The 21,545-nt window shown below is 42.8% G+C and overlaps 2 protein-coding genes across 3 annotated transcripts in view; both read right to left on the bottom strand.

The window, feature by feature from the left end:
* LOC106607994 (ras-related protein Rab-32) overlaps positions 1–9,662 on the bottom strand; it is a 46,898-nt gene extending 37,236 nt beyond the window's left edge. Inside the window, exon 1 of the mRNA XM_014205578.3 lies at positions 9,272–9,662. Coding sequence (XP_014061053.1) covers positions 9,272–9,485 — 214 coding nt within the window. The 5' untranslated portion in view covers positions 9,486–9,662. The remainder of the gene's footprint in view (positions 1–9,271) is intronic.
* A 345-nt stretch (positions 9,663–10,007) lies between these two features.
* The window catches only part of LOC106607995 (metabotropic glutamate receptor 1), a 44,480-nt gene continuing 32,942 nt past the window's right edge, over positions 10,008–21,545 (bottom strand). The window contains exons 6-9 of one of the 2 annotated variants that reach the window (XM_014205581.3): positions 20,902–21,070; positions 19,011–19,137; positions 14,777–15,707; positions 10,008–13,469 (exon numbers count right to left, since the gene is read on the bottom strand). In XM_014205581.3, coding sequence (XP_014061056.1) covers positions 12,638–13,469; positions 14,777–15,707; positions 19,011–19,137; positions 20,902–21,070 — 2,059 coding nt within the window. In that variant the 3' untranslated portion in view covers positions 10,008–12,637. The remainder of the gene's footprint in view (positions 13,470–14,776; positions 15,708–19,010; positions 19,138–20,901; positions 21,071–21,545) is intronic. The other variant, XM_082976961.1, reaches the window with a different exon arrangement.

Raw genomic sequence — 21,545 nt, 5'->3', positions numbered from 1 at the left:
AAAGTACAAAGAGATCCTTGATGAAAACCTGCTCCAGAACGCCTAGGACCTCAGACTGGAGGCGAAGGTTCACCTTCCAACAGGACAACGACCCTTAGCACACAGCTAAGACAATGCAGGAGTGGTTTCGGGACAAGTCTCTGAATGTTCTTGAGTGGCCAAGCCAGAGCCCGGACGTGAACCTGATCGAACAACTCTGGAGAGACCTGAAAATAGCTGTCCAGCGACACTCCCCATCCAACCTGACAGAGCTTGTGAGGCTCTGCAGAGAAGAATGGGAGAAACTCCCCAAGCTTGTAGCGTCATACCCGAGAAGACTCGATGCTGTAATCACTGCCAAAGGTGCTTCAACAAAGTACTGAGTAAAGAGTGTGAATACTTATGGAATTGTGATATTTCAGTTTTAGTTTTATTTTATAAATTTGCAAACATTTAGAAAATAAAGTTTTTTCTTTGTCATTATGGTGTATTTTGTGTAGGTTGATGAGGAAAAAAACGATTGACTCAATGTTAGAATAACGCTGTAATACTTTCCGAATGCACTGTATATACACAAAAGTATTTGGACACCCCTTGAATTTGGTGGATTCGGCTATTTCAGCCACACCTGTTGCTGACAGGTGTATAAAATACAGCACATAGCCATGCATTCTCCATAGACAAACATTGGCAGTATAATGGCCTTACTGAAGAGCTCAGTGACTTTCAACGTGGCACCTTTACAACAAGTCAGTTTCTCAAATTTCTGTCTTGCTAGAGTTTCCCCAGTCAACTGTGAGTGCTGTTATTGTGAAGTGGAAATGTCTAGGAGCAACGACGGCTCAGCCAATAAGTGGCAGGCCACACAAGCTCACAGAACGGGACCGCCAAGTGCTGAGGTGCGTATCATGTAAAAATCGTCTGTCCTCGTTTGCAACACTCACTACCAAGTTCCAAACTGCCTCTGGAAGCATTGTCAACACAAGAACAGTTCGTTGGGAGCTTCTTGAAATGGGTTTCCATGGCCGAGAAGCCGCACACAAGCCTAAGATCACCATGCGCAATGCCAAGCGTCTGTTGGAGTGGTGTAAAGCTCGCCGCCATTGGACTCTGGAGCAGTGGAAACGCGTTCTCTGGAGTGAGGAATCACGCTTCACCATCTGGCAGTCCAATGGACGAATGTGGGTTTGGCGGATGCCAGGAAAACGCTACCTGCCCAAATGCATTGTGCCAACTGTAAAGTTTGGTGGAGGAGGAATAATGGTCTGGGGCTGTTTTTCATGGTTCGGGCTAGGCCCCTCAGTTCCAGTGGTGGGAAATCTTAACGCTACAGCATACAGTGACATTCTAGATGATTCTGTGCTTCCAACTTTGTGGCAACAGTTTGGGGAAGGCCCTTTCCTGTTTCAGCATGACGATGCCCCCCGTGCACAAAGCAAAGTCCATTGAGAAATAGTTTGTTGAGATCGGTATGGAAGAACTTGAACACTTTTGGCATGAACCCCGTAGAACACCTTTGGGATGAATTGGAACGTCGACTGCGAGCCAGGCCTAATCGCCCAACATCAGTGCCCATCCTCACTAATGCCCCTGTGGCTGAATGGAAGAAAGTCCCCGCAGCAATGTTCCAACATCGAGTGGAAAGCCTTCCCAGAAGAGTGGAGGCTTTTATAGCAGGAAAGGGTGAACCAACTCCATATTGTTGCCCATGATTTTGGAATGAGATGTTCGACAAGGAGGTGTCCACACAATTTATAGATACTTTAGGTCATGCAGTGGTAGTCAGAGAGGGAAAGTAAACTTTTCTTTCTACAGACACATAATGGGAAGTGTGTACATCTTCTCCATGGTCCTTGTGGGAGTTGTATTCATGAAAGAGGGAAACACAGAATGAGAATCTATTCATCATCCTGCGCCCTAGGAAACTGAGATTCCTCTACGGCAGGGTTCCCCAACTGGCGGGCCATAGGCTGAATCTTGGCAATGTAATTATTTATTTAAAAATATATATTGTTGAACATAAAAGACTAAAAACACCAGGAAATCAGCTTCAATTGATTTTAATTTTGGAAATCTATTCCTAAGTATTCCCACGCATAATAGAGAGACACGTGATCATATTCAAATGTAAGCAAGGTTTGAAATTATTATTTTAGTCTATTATATTTGTTTGGGATTCTTGCGGTCAATTTGCAGTCTACAAATTATTTGTAATTATCTTCCGGCCCCCCAACCATCAACTCAAGAATAAAAAAAATAAAAAAAACAGCCCGTGGCTGATTGTAGTTGATTCCTGCTCTACGGTCTCCATTGAGATGCTATCTGTGAGTGGGTTACCATGGAAACTGTCCAAGCCAGATGCTGCTGGGGCAACAGAGACAGTCTCACCAGTCTGTTCCCCCCAAATCATATCAAATTTTATTTGTCACATGCTTTGTAAACAACAGGTGTAAATTAACAGTAAAATGCTTACTTACGGGCCCTTCCCAACAATGCAGAGAGAAAGAAAATAGAGAAAAAATAGAAAAGTAAAATACATAATAATAAATACACGAGTAACGTTAACTTGGCAAAATACGGGGCACAATTACAGAGTCAATGTACAGGTGTACTAGGTAATTGAGGTAGATACAGTTGAAGTCGGAAGTTTACATACACTTAGGTTGGAGTCATTAAAACTCGTTTTTCAACCACTCCACAAATTTCTTGTTAACAAACTATAGTTTTGGCAAGTCGGTTAGGACATCTACTTTCTGCATGACACAAGTAATTTTTCCAACAATTGTTTACAGACAGATTATCATTATTCCAGTGGGTCAGAAGTTTACATATAAGTTGACTGTGCCTTTAAACAGCTTGGAAAATTCCAGAAAATGATGTCATGGCTTTAGAAGCTTCTGATAGGCTAATTGACATCATTTGAGTCAATTGGAGGTGTACCTGTGGATGTATTTCAAGGCCGACCTTCAAGCTCAGTGCCTCTTTGCTTGACATCATGGGAAAATCCAAATAAGCCAACAGCTCAGAAAACAAATTGTAGACCTCCACAAGTCTGGTTCATCCTTGGGAGCAATTTCCAAAACGCCTGAAGGTACCACATTCATCTGTACAAACAATAGTACGCAAGTATAAACACCATGGGACCACGCAGCCGTCATACCGCTCAGGAAGGAGATGCGTTCTGTCTCCTAGAGATTAACGTACTTTGATGCGAAAAGTGCAAATCAATCCCAGAACAACAGCAAAGGACCTTTTGAAGATGCTGGAGGAAACAGGTACAAAAGTATCTATATCCACAGTAAAACGAGTCCTATATCAACATAACCTGAAAGGCCGCTCAGCAAGGAAGAAGCCACTGCCCCAAAACCACCATAAAAAAGCCAGACTACAGTTTGCAACTCCTCATGGGCACAAAGATCGTACTTTCTGGAGAAATGTGCTCTGGTCTGATGAAACAAAAATAGAACTGTTTGGCCATAATGACCATCGTTATGTTTGGAGGAAAAAGGGGGAGGCTTGCAAGCCGAAGAACACCATCCCAACCGTGATGCACGGGGGTGGCAGCATCATGTTGTGGGGGTGCTTTGCTGCAGGAGGGACTGGTGCACTTCACAAAATAGATGGCATCATGAGGTAAGAAAATGATGTGGATATATTGAAGCAACATCTCAAGACATCAGTCAGGAAGTTAAAGCTTGGTCACAAATGGGTCTTCCAAATGGACAATGACCTCAAGCATACTTCCAAAGTTGTGGCAAAATGGCTTAAGGACAACAAAGTCAAGGTATTGGAGTGGCCATCACAAAGCCCTGACCTCAATCCTAAAGAAAATTGGTGGGCAGAACTGAAAAACTGTGTGCGAGCAAGGAGGCCTACAAACCTGACTCAGTTACACCAGCTCTGTCAGGAGGAATGTGCCAAAATTCACCCAACTTATTGTGGGAAGCTTGTGGAAGGCTACCCGAAACATTTGACCCAAGTTAAAGAATTTAAAGCCAATGCACTCAATTAGTATTTGGTAGCATGTAAACTTCTGACCTACTGGGAATGTGATGAAAGAAATAAAAGCTGAAATAAATCACTCTACTATTATTCTGACATTTCACATTCTTAAAATAAAGTGGTGATGCTAACTGACCTAAGACATGGATTTTTTACTAGGATTAAACGTCAGGAATTGTGAAAAACTGAGTTGAAATCTATTTGGCTAAGGTGTATGTAAACTTCCGACTTCAACTGTACTTCCTGTTTGAGTTTTTGCGTGTAAGCAGGAATCAGAAGGATACAGTTATGGTCAGATTTGCCAAATGGAGGACGAGGAAGAGCTTTGTATGCGTTTGTGTGTGGTTGAAAGTTATCTAGAGGTTATTTCGCCTCTAGTTGCACAGGTGACATGCTGTTAGAAATGAGGTAAAACGGATTTCAGTTTTCCTGCATTAAAATCACCAGGCCATCACCAGCACTTCCGCTTCTGGGTGAGCATTTACTTGTTGGCTTATGGCCCTATACAGCTCATTGAGTGCGGTCTTAGTGCCAGCATCAGTTTGTGGTGGTAAATAGACAGCTAAGAAAAATATAGATGAAAACACTTTTGGTAAATAATATGGTCTATAGCTTATTATGAGGTATTCTAACTCAGACGAGCAGAACCTTGAGACTTCCTTAATATTAGAGATGGCGCACCAACTGTTAACAAAGAGACACACACCTCTCCCCTTGAGCTTACCCGACACTGATGTTCTGTCCTGCCGATGCATAGAAAAACCGGCGGGCACGCTGAGGAAACGACGTCGGTGAGTGCATAAACCGCCTCTACCCTCAGTTCTATTGGCGAACGTACAATCACTGGAGAACAAACTGGACGAGCTCCGTTCGAGATTATCCTATTAAACCGCATTTTTCTTTTTTGAGTCTAGGGGATTAGGGCCTGGTCCGGGGTGAGCAGTATGAAGTGCGCCTCCAACTCGTTGAAGTAGAAATCTTCATCCAAATCAAGGTTAGTGACTGCTGTTCTGATGTTCAGAAGGTCTTTCGGTCATGGTGGAAACATTATGTCCCCACAAAAAATGTGATTAGCGCAAAACAACACAAAACAGCAGAGTTGTTCAGGAGCCCATAAAATGGCTGCTTTCCATTACAGACCCATTCTAGTTGTTTGGAGGCTCGGGGCTGTGAACCAACCCCCACAGAATTAAATTCAAATGCCAGCCAAACATTTCTCTGGCGGAGATACTGTACATATGGTGGTTATTACGAGACAGCTAGAGCCAATAGGAAGTTGCAACATGCAGAGTGAGTTGCATAAGAGAAGCTGTAAAACAAAGACCATAACTAAACCACATGACTCACACTCACATTCCACTATGGAGCATTCAAACCTAAGCGTTACTCTCTACAGTCTTTAAGACTATGAACATTGCCACATAATCCAATACTGTAATATGGTAATACCCTTGTTGGACAATTGCCCCTCCCTCCCTTTCACCCATTCTGCTTTTCCTTCCTCACCTCCCCCCTCTAGTGAACCAGTGAGGTGCCCTTCTCTCAGGATGTCTAAATCCTTGGCACAAGGTGCTGGCTTATTTACTTCACTACCATCACCTCATGGTTGTAATTATCCTGTCCCCAAGATCAGACAAGCCCAGAGAAGGGGAAGCTATTCTGGGCCACAGGGGCGGGCGAGGCCCTGGCTTCACGCTGACTTCCAACGTACATCCATCTTCCACTAGGCCCTGATTACCATCATTCCATCCCAGATTGTAATCATTATGGGAGAGTAAAGACGATGTTGGTTTGACGTTGGTTGGTCCTTATCGTTGCTATGAGGACAAGCCCACCCCTTTTTTCTGCACAATTAAAAGGCTTAACCACTGTTCTTAATGACACAGTTAACCCACTGTTCCTAGGCCGTCATTGTAAATAAGAATTTGTTCTTAACTGACTTGGCTAGTTAAATAAAGGTTAAAAAAATGTTTTTAAACACTTGGCAATACAACTCTCACTTTCTCTCCATTTCACTCCCTCATTCCTTCTCTTCTCTAACTCATTGTCATCCTCAATGTCTCCAGAGTAGGCCTTGGTGTATAGGTGTGTATATTGTATATGTCTGTGTGTGGGAGGGTGTGTATAATGTATATAATTGTGTATGTGTGTGTGATCCCCCTCAGAGCTCATCCGATGTGATATCTGTGTGGGTGTGAGTGTGAGTGTGTTCTCTCTCACAGCTTGTCTCTAGCAATGATACAATCAGTAAATATGAATGCGGAAATGTGTGTGTGTGTGTGTGTGTGTGTGTGTTTTGCCCGCAAAGCTCCTTTGCGGTCAAGCTGTGACAGGCCGCCTTTCCTAGTATGAGCTAACACCCATGTCGGTGGGTATCTGCACGCTGTCCTACTCTCTCTGTGTCACCTTATTGTCTTACATCAGATCAGATAATGCAGGCAGAATAGACTGTCTCGTATCTTGCAAAGGGTAATGGGATAGACAAAAAGTAGTCTGGCAACAATGGGCTGCCATAACATTCAAAAATATTACCTAGGTGACATCGTCTGCTGAACCCCATTTCTGCCTCAAAACTGTTTGAATGAATCTGTTAAAACAATAAAAATGTCAATAGTTATGTTTTTTTGGGGGTGAGAAAGTGTCACCCCATTTTACATCTAGCTAAGGATTATTGTGCTTCAAATAGCAGTATTTCTGAAGTTTGACTATGGGCACGGAAGCTAGCATAAACATGTCTAACAGCTGTGCCAGTCACTGAAATCATCTTTAACTGAAATGCTGCTTCTGACCAACTAGCTACCTACTTGTTGAATCTTCCAACAAAAGCTAGCTAGCAAGCTACTGTAGCTAGTAGTGCTAATGCTTACATTATTATTGGTTTTCATGAAGCAGATTATCTTCTGCCACGAGGCATTACAGTAGCCTCCTGAGTCAGCTGCTGTGCTCAGCCGACCCAACGATACGATCGTGGAGAAACATGCTGATCTACGTACTGTTTTCTGATAACTGCCAGTGCCTCTTAATTGTGCATGGGCTGCACGTCTGCAGCTTCAGGGTAATTTAAACAGGCTAAGCAAGCTTTTTATGTCAGTGAAGGAAGAGCTACCTAGCTATCTATGTCAGTGAAGGAAGAGCTACCTAGCTATCCATGTCAGTGAAGGAAGAGCTACCTAGCTATCCATGTCAGTGAAGGAAGAGCTACCTAGCTATCCATGTCAGTGAAGGAAGAGCTACCTAGCTATCCATGTCAGTGAAGGAAGAGCTCCCTAGCTATCCATGTCAGTGAAGGAAGAGCTACCTAGCTATCTATGTCAGTGAAGGAAGAGCTCCCTAGCTATCCATGTCAGTGAAGGAAGAGCTACCTATCTATGTCAGTGAAGGAAGAGCTACCTAGCTATCCATGTCAGTGAAGGAAGAGCTACCTAGCTATCTATGTCAGTAAGCTAGCTAGCTACAACTGTTAGCTACACAGCTGATCAAGCCACTGACTATTTTCTCACAATTGCAAACTATTAAATCACATAATTTAGCAAGCTAGTTATTCTGCCTATTTCATACGAGAGCAGTGATATCAAAAATGTGGAACGATGTTTGCAATTTTTTAATGGTGGATGCTCAATATTTGAATGTCAGTTCAAAGTCTTAGAAGACATCAGTTGAGGGACCAGCGTTACGGAGGAGTGACGCCATCTGATTTGAGACAATGGTGTCACCTATCAGAGCTAGTGACAGACGATGGTTGTCGTGACGACCTGTCTCATAGCGCTGCCAGCGTGTGATGAGATCACAAAGACTGTTGAAGGCTGTTTTATTGTGAAGACTGTGTGTCCGGTCTGTCTCTGTCCATGTCAGTCTGCCACCCTACATGTCAGACTTGTCTTCTCAGAGTGGTTTTCCCTAGTCCTATATCTAGTTTCAAATTCAACCTCATTCATAGTAAATTTAACATCCGTTACAACATAATTCACAAATTCTAATCATGACAGTTATAGACTACAGTGCATGTCCTGATCCCAATCCCACAACCTCATGATTGGCTATAAAACCAATAGATCACTCTCCCGTTATCTCTCTCTCACACACCCCTTTTTAAGACTGAATCACAGAGCTTTTACTCCTGGCCTGACCGCTGGCTAATGATTAGCTTGTAGCCTCTCTCTCAGCTGCTAGGTGTATAACAGAGTCAGCTGTGCCCATATGGCTGCCTGTATTCCTGCCTGGCCTGATAAAGGACTCACATGTGACGCCAATACTAAATGTATCCATTCATTGAGAGTCCTGTTGGCAGATTGCATTACCGTCAGTTCGGAAGAGTCTTTGTGTCGGACTGGGGGGGAGAAATGTGAGAAGAAATATAATTACATATAGGATCATGTGAGCTGTGTATTGGTCATGGTAGGAGGCTGAGGTTGGCCTTTAAGTCAAACTAATTGATTTATCGTGATGATGGATGATGATTTCTTCCCGTGAATCCCTGACCGAATGCACCCCACTAGAAATAAGGCCTCATATGGCAGTGAAGTGCCTTGAGGTCATAGAACCAAAACCCATTGTAAATGTTTGCAGAGTTACAACTCAAAAGTGTGATGAGGATCTTTTTAAACACAGTGTAAACAGTTTCAAGTGGCCTGTGGCAATCTGCCTCCCAATCTAATTTTAGAAACTTAATTTTAAGATCCTGAATGGAGGACTTTTCATGAGGTTTCCAAAATGGGTTGTCATAAGGTTGACAAAAGAAGAATGGCGGGTTAGAGAGACTGGAAAGAGAACAGAGAAAATGTGCTGGCATGCATGACTGAGTTTGGAAAACACCCCACAGACTAGATTGTAGGCTATTCTTAAGTCTCTCTCTCACTCTGTATGTGGACTGGGCCAACTGAAACTTACTCAACCTGTAGAAATATGTTGCCAATTGGCAAAGGTTGGATTCCTCTCTCCGTACTGGGTGGGCACTCAGGCGACCAGCCCATGACCTACATTCCGTTGTCAATTATATGCGCTAACCTGATCATCATACCACGGGGGGAACAAAACAGACCAGTCTATACAGGAATTTTAAATTCAATCTGAATGTTCTCCTACGTACTTAGGTAAAAAGTGAAACAAATAAACGTATTGCGATTGTGCGAACATCGTGATTTCACGAGCGCCTGTGATTTCCAAAACTTCCCCTTTTGAAGTGCGCAGTCACTGCACTCAATCACTTTTCAGTGCATAACATTTCATTCTCAATTTTTTGTAACATAATCTCAAAAATATTGATTAATGAAAATGTGCATCCATGTCCTACCTGCGATATCCCATAGTTGTAACCGCACCAACGTTTTGCTGTCCCAGTTGATCACTTTGAGTGCAAAATCTACCCCAATAGTCGCTCTGTAGTGCTGGGAGAATAGCTGGTGGACATATCGTTTGATGATGCTGGTTTTCCCCACACCTAACTCCCCGATGACTAGGACTTTGAACAAGTATTCCTTACACTCCGATACCGAGCCGCCTGCCATGGTGTAAAACTCTGAGTGACAGTGACAACTTTCTCAAACTCAACAACTTCCTTTTTTTCTCACTAGATGAGGAAAATATGAAACTGTCCTCTCTGTTTCGGTGTTGTTTAGAAATATGGTAACTACAATAGAAAGTGCTCTACTTCCCTCCTCCTAGTTGCTCAAAACCACCTGATAAGTCATAGGACCCGGAAATGTTTATTTTCGGTTCAACTTTTTTTTCTCTACTCCAGTGTTTACGTGGTAACCAGGGTGAGTCTGACAGAGAGACGCACTTGCACTTTATTTTTATTTTGAGCGGCTCTGCTCATGCTGATTCCTCAAACGCACTAATTGCTCCTAATATATGATGTTTCCTATTCAAGCACATTTGACCTGTAATCAAAACGTCCAAAGAAATGGTAGGGACCTATTTGGACCAAATGCATTATAAAGTTTATCGGGACTGCCATTTAACTGGTGAAAAAATGCACCGATTAACCCAAATTAAAGCATAATGAAATCATGCAATCAACAGTCATCTTACTATAAAATATTTTTATTTTACAGCATTGTTCACCTTACCAAAAACATGTAAGACTATCTCATTCAAGCTGAGACTGTGTAAAACGTAATCTTTCTGTTACTTTACATTTAAGAAATGTTAAAATCTTCAATCAACTTACACTAATAGACTAAATATAACATTTTGTAATAGCAATTACAATACTATAGTACTATACATACTTTATATTCATGTTTATATACTTTGGATTTTCATTCTTACAGATAAAGGACTAATAAACTTATGATCAAGTAAACCAACTGCAATTTTATAGTACAAGATCTAAGCGAGATTGAAGCGTGTATAATCTTACCACAAGAAGCAACTAACTACCCATTGGTAAGCTTTACATCTTAATATTTTCAAGTGGATACAGTTGACTTGTAAAGTTTATCTGAAAAGTTACCCAAAATCAATGTCAACACACAGCTCTTCCACAAGCATCTGTAAGACAAGTTTTAAAATGTATAAATAGTTTAACATTCTAAATATATAAACATTTACTGATATTACAAACATACCATCCGTGTGAAAAAAACGAGAGATGGCTCAACAGTATTACAAACTTTGAAAACATACACAAGTAGATTCCCATTACAATGACACAGCGACCTCAGAAAAAAAGATATATCATCACGCACACAGTATAGGGTGTCCAATCAGAAACACATCTTTTGACCAATGGGTAAAATATGTTAATTGGGTAGATAATCCTCAAAGAAAACCAATGGTCCAAACCTCATATCTCTATCATAATCCGTTCAAATGTTATTGGAATATTTACCCTTATAGGATGGCCAGAATTAGGATGACTAAATCAATGGAGGCTAGAGAAAAAAGTGGTACAAAAATCAAGAAATGTACATTGTGTCAGAGAGGCTAGATTATGTGCTAGAATTAAGGCTATGGTTAACTGACAGGTTCACTTTCCTGTTGAACTCGTCATTTTTCTTCTCGAATCCTCAGGGTCTTAAAAAAATATAGAGGTAAGATGGATATCGATTTTGAGACATGTCATGTAGTATTTTCATATTTTAGTATACGCTTTTCATATTATTTCAAAATTCCTGTAATTTTTTTAAATTTGTCACCAAAACATGCTTATCTCTGTGAAATGTCAATGAAGCACAGAGCGTATACCAAGCTTTTTATTTTGAAAGCACTTTACGTTTAATTCAGCTCGTCATGCATATTTTGCTTTTTGCGACCTGCGGAAACAACTTTGAAGACGACGACCACAAAATGTTAAATCCTCAAAAGTTGTTAGGAGAAACTTGCAACGCTACTGTATGTCAACGGAGCTCTGTGCTTATTATCGAATGTATTAGGTTAAGAAATCCGGCTTTTTGGTAATAATGTTAATGATATGTTAGAGACAGACCCCACTGAATTATTCAGAACATGAAGAATAATATTTGTCTTGGTAAAATGTATTTTATAACATAAGGAAGTTACATTTCCTTACCAAAACACGTTTTCAAACACTCTGGGCAATGTGGGTGGACACCCTACACAGTATGGAAAAGAGAACCACATCTTCAAAGCGTTCTCTGTGAACCAAACATGTCTCAGGATTTCATAGAATATGTTTAAACTTATATCATAACATTACTGTTGCCTACAATCAAACCCACCATATAATGTAGAATACTGTACACAATCTCAGAATCTCCTGAAGATGCCTTATCACCAGTCTCTGCAAAGTGCGATCAAAGACCTATACAGTAAACATTAATGCAGAGAACTGGAAAACTACTTTCATTGGCACAATAACAAAACATGTTGCAAAGTATCTCACAGCGCAAATACCCAATCTCCAATTAAAGTATACTATGTTACAGTACCTTGGGGCCCTGTATGCAATGTCAGAGACACATAATACTGCATGAAAACATCAGTCTTATATAATATACTGTAGCATATCCTGCGGTTCATAAAGAAAGTTTATTTCCTATCAGAGAGCAAATGTTTGAGCTGCAATGAGGTCAGTAGTAAAAGTACTGGTAAGCTGAGGTGAATGCTTCTTATTGACGACTAAGTCTATGAAAAAAGGCAAAGAGTCTTGAAACAGCTGCGTCTGCTACACATAATATTATGAGCTGCACAGGTACAGTATTGGACCAAACAGGCAGTGCATTCTGTGATCTGTAGTCTTTAGCCGGCTTTGTCCCTGTATCTCACTGAATTCATAGAAGTCCCAAGCACCTTATACACAGCAATAGGGCTTCCCTCCATTTGTTTCATAGGATATGTTAAATGCACAACAATTGCAAAACCAAACCATATAGCTACAGCCATCATTGTGATTGCCAATCCATTTGGCTCAAGAGCCAGGTAGTTTGGGCACTGTTTCCAGTCTCAAAGTTTGCTGAAAGGCTTGTGGGGACTCACAGCCCTTCAGAAACATGATTGCTACTGGACTATTCCATTTATTTATTTTTTTCTCTCACTAAGACTCACCCTTGATGTAAAAAGTATCGTATAATCCAAGCAAGCGAATGACAGAGCAAATGGAGAAATGTATAAATAAATAAATAATAACATTGTTGATGTTACCTCTTAGTAACATGGTGTGTCTGTGTGTGTGTGTGTCAGTGCCTGGTAGCTCTCACAGTGTCGAGGAGCTCTGTCTGAAGTCCTGGAGGATGACGGAGGAGTAAGCGGAGCTCGGGGGGCTGCAGAAGACCGACTCAGAGACAGGGGAGCCGGGAACCGACCCGGCAGAACACACTGAGTCCCTGAAGGGGGAGGGGGGAGTCAAAGCCAAGGAGTCTTCCAGAGTCAGCTTACTCTGAGCCAGCTCCTCCTTCTCATCGTCCTCTTCCTCCTCCTCTGTGTAGCTGTGTAGGAGGTCCAGTGCCTCCCCCTCAGCCCCCTCCAGGGAGGAGATGAGGTCCTCCGCTCCAAAAGAAGCCCCCCCTTGCAGGGGATGGGAAAGCTGAGAGAAGGTGAAACTTTGGGGTTGGTTGGTGGAGCTGGCCTGAATGCCGGAGGCACCCATTGTGTCATTAAATCCAGGGACATTGGAGCTGTGCGTGTCCACCATCGCCCCCTGCAAATGCTCTGTGGTACAGTCCGTTAAGTGAGAATAAGAGGGTGGCTCCTCCGTGTCCTGCCCATGGAGCATTCCAGAGTGGGAGTGGGGGGGAGTCCAGAGAGGGCGTGCTTCCCCCCCCTCGTCCTCCTCCTCCGCCAGGTTGTACAGAGCCTTGGTGCCGGGGTGGGGGAGGTGGGGGTTTGTGCCAGGGCCATGGTGGTGGTTGTGGGGGTCGCAGCTGTGGGGGTCGACGGTGGCGTTAGTTAGTGGCCTGATGACCGCCGTCTGATTCGAGCCGGCTTCCTGTTTCCTCACATGCACAGACAGTCTGTGCCACACATTCCCCCCCCTCTGAGGGTGTCTTGCACCTGGTTCAGACCATGACACAGACTTGCCATTAGAACTATGAACGAGATAAAGACTGCAGTTACTAACTGAGACAACCCGGGCGAAGGGTTAGACAACAACAACAACAACAACAACATAGCACAATAGAACATAACAGCAGCATTTCAACATTTCTCTATGCATGTTAAAATACTTTAAAGACTTTTTAACGACATTAAGAGGCAACAATACTGTGGGTCATTCATTGATTCTAAGAGCCAATGCTTTTAATAATCATTCTGCGCACTTAACTAAATACTTAGTGATTCATCATTTCATAATGTTCTGTTCGAACAGAATTATGAACCCTAGATGGCTGAATTCAAAGTATTTTGAGCCATCCACCAAATGTAGACATGTCTATTTCCAGTAAGTTCCTTTCAAGCTGAGATGGGCAACATGCACTTGCAAAATGTGGTGCCTGGACTGTCTGACACAAAGTAATGACACAAGGTTTTAGTGGTGTGCATAGCTGGCTAGGTTAGATTTGTCTCTCTTATGTGATTAGTGAGGGAGACAGAGAGGAAGACAGAGAGGCATTCATGCTTCGACACTGGGATAAATGTGAGGGCAATTCAGGATAAACCAAAAGTGCCTAAACCAGGGGTGTGCACATCTTCTACCCTTGAAGGCTGCAGTGTCTACTGGCTGTCATTCATACCTTGTAATCACCAACCAGTCTGGAGCTATAAAGAAAGATTAGTAGACCCTCCTCCTACTAACCACTGAGCCCTTATTTTCCGAAGACACTCCAGCCCTCAAGAATAGGAGTTTGCCAAGCCCTTTTTCTAAACATTAGCCTGTCAGAGTCAACCGCTGTCCGTTGGAAGAGTTTGAGAGGAGCATATTAGAGCAATGGTGAGAGACAACACTCAAAGACAACATTCTCTCATCTTCCGTCTCAATCCTTACTGTCAGTGTCTTTGTGGAACGTCTATTAGGAATCCACTTTAAATCTATACAATCTATTCTTTAATCATCATACATAAAGTATACGCTCCCATTATTTAGTGCTAATCTTGCAATCGGACTAGCTTTGAAGATACGCCCAGTTCTGAGTTAAATCAACATATATTACCTCAGGATTACATCTGTAAATCACATTTTGCTTTTAATTGGCTAATCTACCAAAAAAATGTATAGTCAAACACACATTATATGTCATCATATTTGGGCAGAAAACTGTAGAATGAAAGAGTAGGGTCTACAAAAAATTGTTAATTGTGGTCACAAGACAACTTTTGGATCCAAATAAGTGTGCTATCCTTCTATATGCCCTCCTCTTTAGGCCCTGAGTTCTGAACATCACTGAAGGTTACTCACTTGGTGCTTCCGTTTTTGTTCTTCTTCCTACGGAACATGTTGAGAATGCTCTTGCTCTGCTGAGCCGCCTGGCCGTCTCCCACATGCATCCTGACTACATCGGACGTGGTGAAGGCGCTCCTCACGTTCCTCTCTGGCTTGGCGATGATGATATACATCTTGGGCGAGAACATGCACCCCAGCGCCACGGTGACGCTCAGGCTCACGGAGAAGGACGTGGTGATGATCTTGTAGTTGGAGCCGAAGTAGATGGGAACAAAGGCCAACCAGATGATACAAGTGGTGTACATGGTGAAGGCGATGTACTTGGCCTCATTGAAGTTGGCCGGGACGTTGCGCGTCTTGAAGGCGTAGTAGGTACAGCTCATGATGAGCAGGCCGTTGTAGCCCAGCGGGGCCACCATGCCCACCGTGCTGGTGTTGCAGATGAGGTAGACCTCCCGGATGCTGGGGTAGTACTTGACGGGCAAGGGAGGCTCCAGGATGATCAGGGTTATCTCCAGGATGAGTTGCAGGCTGATGAGGAAGAAGGAGATGAATACCTGGGCCCAGGCCGACATGAAGCGGGGCTTCTTGGTGCAGATCTTCTTCTTGCTGCCGGCCAGGATGCGGGCGATGCGGTTGGTTTTGGTGACCAGGGCAGAGTAGCACATTGCGGCCGAGAGGCCGACTAGGAGGCGCTGCAGGTAGCAGGATGCCACAGTGGGATAGGCGATCAGGGTGAATGGGCAGATGTAGCCCAGTAAGACGCCCACCAGGATGATGTAGCACAGCTCACGACTGGACGACTTGACCACGGGCGTGTCGCGGTACACCACAAAGATTAAGATGACCCAGAGGGTGACCAGGATGCCCACACAGGACAAACACACTGCCACGATGGACTCCACGTCTGACCAGTCCAGGTAATTCAGAGGCAGGGGCACACAACCTGCAGAGGACAGAGGAAATGAGAGATGCTGTTGTTTATCTAATCATTGAAGCGTGTAAATTGTGTAAAATAAATAGAAAGCTCTGTAAATGGAAAAGAGGGGAACATGGGTAGACTGAAGAATTACTCAAGAACACACACATACGCTCCAAATCTGTCAGATTTTCCTCTCATGCTTATGTTGCAGCGTAAATTGTGTGTGTGTGTGTGTGTGTGTGTGTGTGTGTGTGTGTGTGTGTGTGTGTGTGTGTGTGTGTGTGTGTGTGTGTGTGTGTGTGTGTGTGTGTGTGTGTGTGTGTGTGTGTGTGTGTGTGTGTCTCTGGGTGTGTGGCTGTCCATCATGCATCATTGGTGGTGATTTGTCATCTGACACACACTGAGAGTCGCAAGGGCGGAAAGTGACGTCCCCAGATTCAGCTTAAAACCCCTGTATTACTCAGCGCTCCTAGCTAATAGTATTACAGCGCCACAACAGGCTAGGCCTGGCTACATCTATGCCACCACAACCAGCATAATTTAGTCCTCAAACCCAAATCACAAGAACTTTAACATTTCTGGCCTCCAAGCTTAGTTAATCAGGCTCACACACCGCCAATGGAAAAGGGAGGCAAATATGAAATGCACTTATCATCATCATCTCTGTCAAAAATCTTCAAATCCCATATTTCTCTTCCCTACACAATCCTGTCAGCTTTTAGAAGACCTTTGAATAATTCCAACATTACTTATAAAAGACTCCCTCCCTCCTCAAGTTCACAACATCTTCCCTCCTCTAAACGTTGGTTTCCCCAGTAACCAAGAATGACAGAGCTATGGGAACCAAAACAACGAGTCATAAAAATATCCACCTTTCCACTTTTCCATTCGGATGTGGGAAGGATATTCCCTATTAGTATTCCCCAGACATGCTTAGGAACTCACAGGAAAGGGAGCAATTTCATCTCAGACGACAAACTGTTGGAAAGCTATCCGTGTCCTCTAAAATAGCTAATGGGATTTTTCACCTAGCAGCTGTGAGAGAAGAGAGCTCCCCTCAGCTCGAATCGCTGACAAAATAACTCCTGGGTCAGGGAGAAGGCACCGAGGAGGAAGGGGGAAGAGAGTGGAGAGAGAGAGAGAGAGAGCTGAGAAGAGAAGGCAAGAGGGAGGAGAAGATGAGACAGACAGACTGATAGACAGCAGTTAAGAGAGCGGGAGGTGAGATGAAAGGAGTTGGGGAAGGCAGAGCACATGACGGAGAGATAGACTAGAATGTTCATATCTTTGGTTGGTTTTGGAACCTATGGGACTTGGCTCCAATTTCAATAATATGATTAAAATAATATATGCCAATCGCTCAGCCATAGTAATAACGGGCAATACCTGCTCTGTTCCGTTCAGAACAACTTGAAGTAGCAGGCAAGGTGATACCATCTCACCTCTGCTATTTTTATTGTCTATGGAGCCCCTGGCCCAGGCAATTTGACAATCAAAATAAATTACATCAATATCTCTAAATTCTACAGATCACGTCATCTCATTATACGCTGACAATATCTTACTTTATCTAGACCTTAGATAAAACCATTGTTAGAAACTTTAACAGAATGCTCAAATCAATTCAATCCAACCTCAGCAGATGGGATAACATCCCAGTTGGTTTAACCAGCAGAATATCGATTGTCAAAATGAATATATTGCCACGGCTGAATTTCTGTAGTTCAATGTTTCCCTTGTCTCCCCCTTCTGGCTATTGGGATAAAATCCATAGTTAGGTTTAAAAATGTATACGTCAAAGTAAGTGATCCCGGATAAAATTATCAAACTTACAAAGAGGGAAAGACGTAGCCAAAATCAGTACCAACATTTTCAATCTGTTTCCAGGCATTTAATCCCATCCTGAATTGGTTTAGACATGATTCTTCCACCCCCTGGCTGAGTATAGCAAGAAGTATGGTGTCTCCTATTGCCCTGGAAGCAGTGGTCTTCACTGATATATCCCTTAAACAATGTAAACTACGGATTGGTTCTATTATTGCTTACACAATCTCTATTTGGTGGAAAATTTAAAAACAATGTAACTGGGAATCAAAATGGCATGCCCACACTCCTGATCTGCAGGACAGCCTTTAGCATCCCCCCAATGGTCTAAATGTGGAATCCGTATCCTGATATCATGGACAGTAATGGACAGTAAACCCAACTACTAAACCATCCAATGATGTTAGTTTTTATATAAATTATATGTGCTCTCTATAATGTATAAACAACTTTTGGAAATCTCATTCTGAGCTAGCCATTAAAAAAGTAACTGGAATAGAATATGGAAAAATACAGTGAGCTCTAAAAGTATTGGAACAGCGACAAGTATGTTGTTGTTTGGCTCAGCACTCCAGCACTTTTGTTACAATACTATGACTGTGAGGTTAAAGTGCAGAATGTCAGCTTTAATTTGAGTGTATTTTCATCCATATCAGGTGAATTGTTTAGAGATTACAGCACTTTTTGTACATGTTCCCCCCATTTTAGGGGACCAAACGTATTGGGACAAATTAATTTGTGTGTTCTAAAGTAGTAAAAACGTAAGTATTTGGTCCCGTATTCATAGCACACAATTACTACATCAAGCTTGTGACTCTACAAATTTGTTGAATGCATGTGCTGTTTGTTTTGGTTGTGTTTCAGATTATTTTGTACCCAAAAGAAATGAATGGTAAATAATGTATTTTGTCAAGAATAGAATGTCACGTTGTTTTTTATATACTAAATTTATTGTTGCTTTTTGGCTCTGTGGTATGATCATTGGTATTTGTGTACTTTTTAAAACTTCTTATTTTTGAGTGGCATTCCACGGGTGGGTGCAAGCTATGAAATTATATGAATTTGTGTATTGTCTGTAGCCCCCCCCCCCCCCCCCCCCCCAACAACAAAATTACTAAATTAAAAAATATTTGATCACAATATAAATCAGTATATTAGCAAGGAATGGGGAAGAATAGACAGAAATTGGCAGTGCCTTCACAGGGAGAACAAAGCAGAGCGCAGGCTGCAGGGAGTTGGGGACTGGGTTTAAGCAGAAACCTGGGATATATTGTCAGTATGTGGTGGTGGATTGGGAGATTAGGGAGGTGGGTGTTAGAGGAGATGACAGCGGGCCAAGGCTGGGGGAGGTATAGATAGAGGGGATAGTGGCTGGGACTGACATACAGGTTAGAGAAGATGTTAGGGTTAGAGGGGGTAGGACCTGGAGGAGCTACAGCCAGGTAGATCCATGTAGTCAGTCATCATGGCTCATAAATACATAGTTCCCAGTTAGTTAATTACCTTCCAGATCGTCATCGGGCCACCAGCCCAGGTCACAGGCTTGACAGGTGAACTCATCCCGGACAATCTCATTGTCCTTACAGGTAGTGCAGATCCAGCAGCAGCTCACCTCGCCCTTCCTGATCACCTGATCACACAGAGGTCAGAGGCTATCAGTCAAAACAATAACAATACCCAAACCATAACAAATCACAACCCCCACACCACTAACCCCAATCAGATATAAAGATGGGTATTAGTGTCTAATATGGCTTTGATGGGGCAAGTGTATGCCCTTTGCGCCACTAGTAGCTAAAATGAATAAGTGAAGTGCCAAATTTTTTTGTTTGTTTTTATATATATTTTTTAACCTTTACCCATAACTAGGCAAGTCAGTTAAGAACAAATTCGTATTTACAATGATGGCCTACCCCAGCCAAACCCTAACCCAGATGACACTGGGCCAATTGTGTGCTGCCCTACGGGACTCCCAATCACAGCAGGGTTGTGATACAGCCTGGAATCGAACCAGGGTCTGTAGTTACATTTACATTTTAGTCATTTAGCAGACGCTCTTATCCAGAGCGACTTACAGTAGTGAATGCATACATTGCATACCATTTCATGCATTTTTTTTGTTCTGGCCCCCCGTGGGAATCGAACCCACAACCCTGGCGTTGCACACACCATGCTGGCATTGCAAACACCATGCTCTACCAACTGAGCCACAAGTTATGCCTCTAGCACTGAGATGCAGTGCCTTAGACTGCTGCACCACTCGGGAGCCCATTTTATAAGAACCTATATGGTGTAACAGTTTTTCCTTAGCGGTACACAAATTATATTCCAAAAGACAAGCTCAGCTGCATTTACTTTGTCCTGTTCCCAGAGTGTATGTTACCAGAGCAGTGATATGTACAACAGGGTGATGCCCTGCACAGGGCTGTAAACAACGCTGTAGCAGGCCCAACTAAAGCAGACAGGAGAGTGTGCATGGTCCCTATGGTAGGCTTATGGCCAGGCTGAATAATACTGGCCCAGGTTGAAGAGACTCAAGGTGTTTCTACACCTGCAATGCTTGCTGTTTGGGGTTTTAGGCTGGGTTTCTGTACAGCACTTTTAGATATCAGCTGATGTAAGAAGGGCTTTATAAATACATTGGGTTTGATTTGACTTGATTTGTGTTTCCTCAAGATAATATAGGCTCCACTGCATTTTGTTAATACACAATGAAATTATACCTTTTCAACCAGGAATGGAATCTGCTCATCAATTCCTAAGCTAGGGATCAATTTACAGAGCAAACTTAGTTCAAATAAGATTAAACAAAAGCATTAAAGCAGAAAAATAGTCAAAGAAGTTGTGCACTAAACTGAGTTCTGGGTATTCCTGACGGACTTTTTCAGGACCTATCTGATAGAATAATTTGAATGTTTAAGATAATGACTAAAGTATTCCACCCTGAAACCATATACTTGTATGAAATGTGTTAGAGTCATAATTCAATAATGTGTGTGACTAGGCCATTGTGTTACTATTTCGCAAGGCATGCAGAAGATGATGAAACATGTTGCAGAAGGGGGATAAACAATGTATGTGAACTTTGGAAAAATACAGCCCACCTAAAGAGAGGTAGAGTTTCTACTGATGTGAGTTCATTTGTGTGTGTGTGTGCTATAAAAAGATTGTGTTCTCATTTTGAAGACAGAGCGCTCTCTGAATAAAATATTGATCTATTGCAGAATCTGAGACTTTGTCTAATTCTTTATTAACCGGAGATTTACGACCTCTGGGAAATAGACCAAGCTTGAGTGATAGTTGAGTTCAACCATTGAGATAGCAAAATTCTCGTGACACTATCCCAATCCAGCCTGGCCCAGCCTGGCTCAGCATGGTTTTTCAGTGTCTGTACCTTGATTTGTCCCCTGGAGCAGGGCTCGCTGCAGACAGAGCGGACCATGTCACTGTTGTTCATCCACAGCTTCCAGTCATCGATGTTCAGAATGCCCTCGTGCCACGAGCCCACCTGCTGGTAGTCATAGCTACCGTCTCCCACACTTTGCAGGTTCATGATGTCATACCTGAGAGGGGGAGAGGAGAGGGTGAATGGGTGAGAGAGAGAGGGAGTGAGGGGGGAGAGACATAGAGAGAGAGAGAGAGAGAGAGAGACACGGAGCAAGGACAAAATGGAGAAAGAGAGAAAGGGAGAAATTAAGAGTGAATTAGTGGCAGGTGATTTAATGATAACCCCTAAATACCTTGCTTAGAGCAGACCCCTTTATTCAAAATCACTAACACTTTACAGACTATATAGTTGGAAGTTTTGCCAAGCAATTTCAGGTAAAGCCACTCAGAGGGGTACAGAACATCACCTTTGGGCTTAGAACCCAGATCTATTTTGATTATGAGGCCATGCCTAAGTACTAGCTCTGACCTCTGGCTGAAAAACAGATGACGGGGTGTTTTTCACCTGTCTTTCAGGGACTGTCTGTAGCTGGCTGGCAACAAGATCTCATATTCTCCCTTCGAAATTCAACGTATTATTTTCGATGCATT

This window comes from Salmo salar, chromosome 06, assembly GCF_965601325.2.
Source record: "Salmo salar chromosome 06, fSalSal1, whole genome shotgun sequence".
Taxonomy (NCBI): Eukaryota; Metazoa; Chordata; class Actinopteri; order Salmoniformes; family Salmonidae; genus Salmo; species Salmo salar.
Note: the sequence above shows the minus strand (reverse complement) of the source record. Positions and strands in the feature narration are given on the sequence as shown.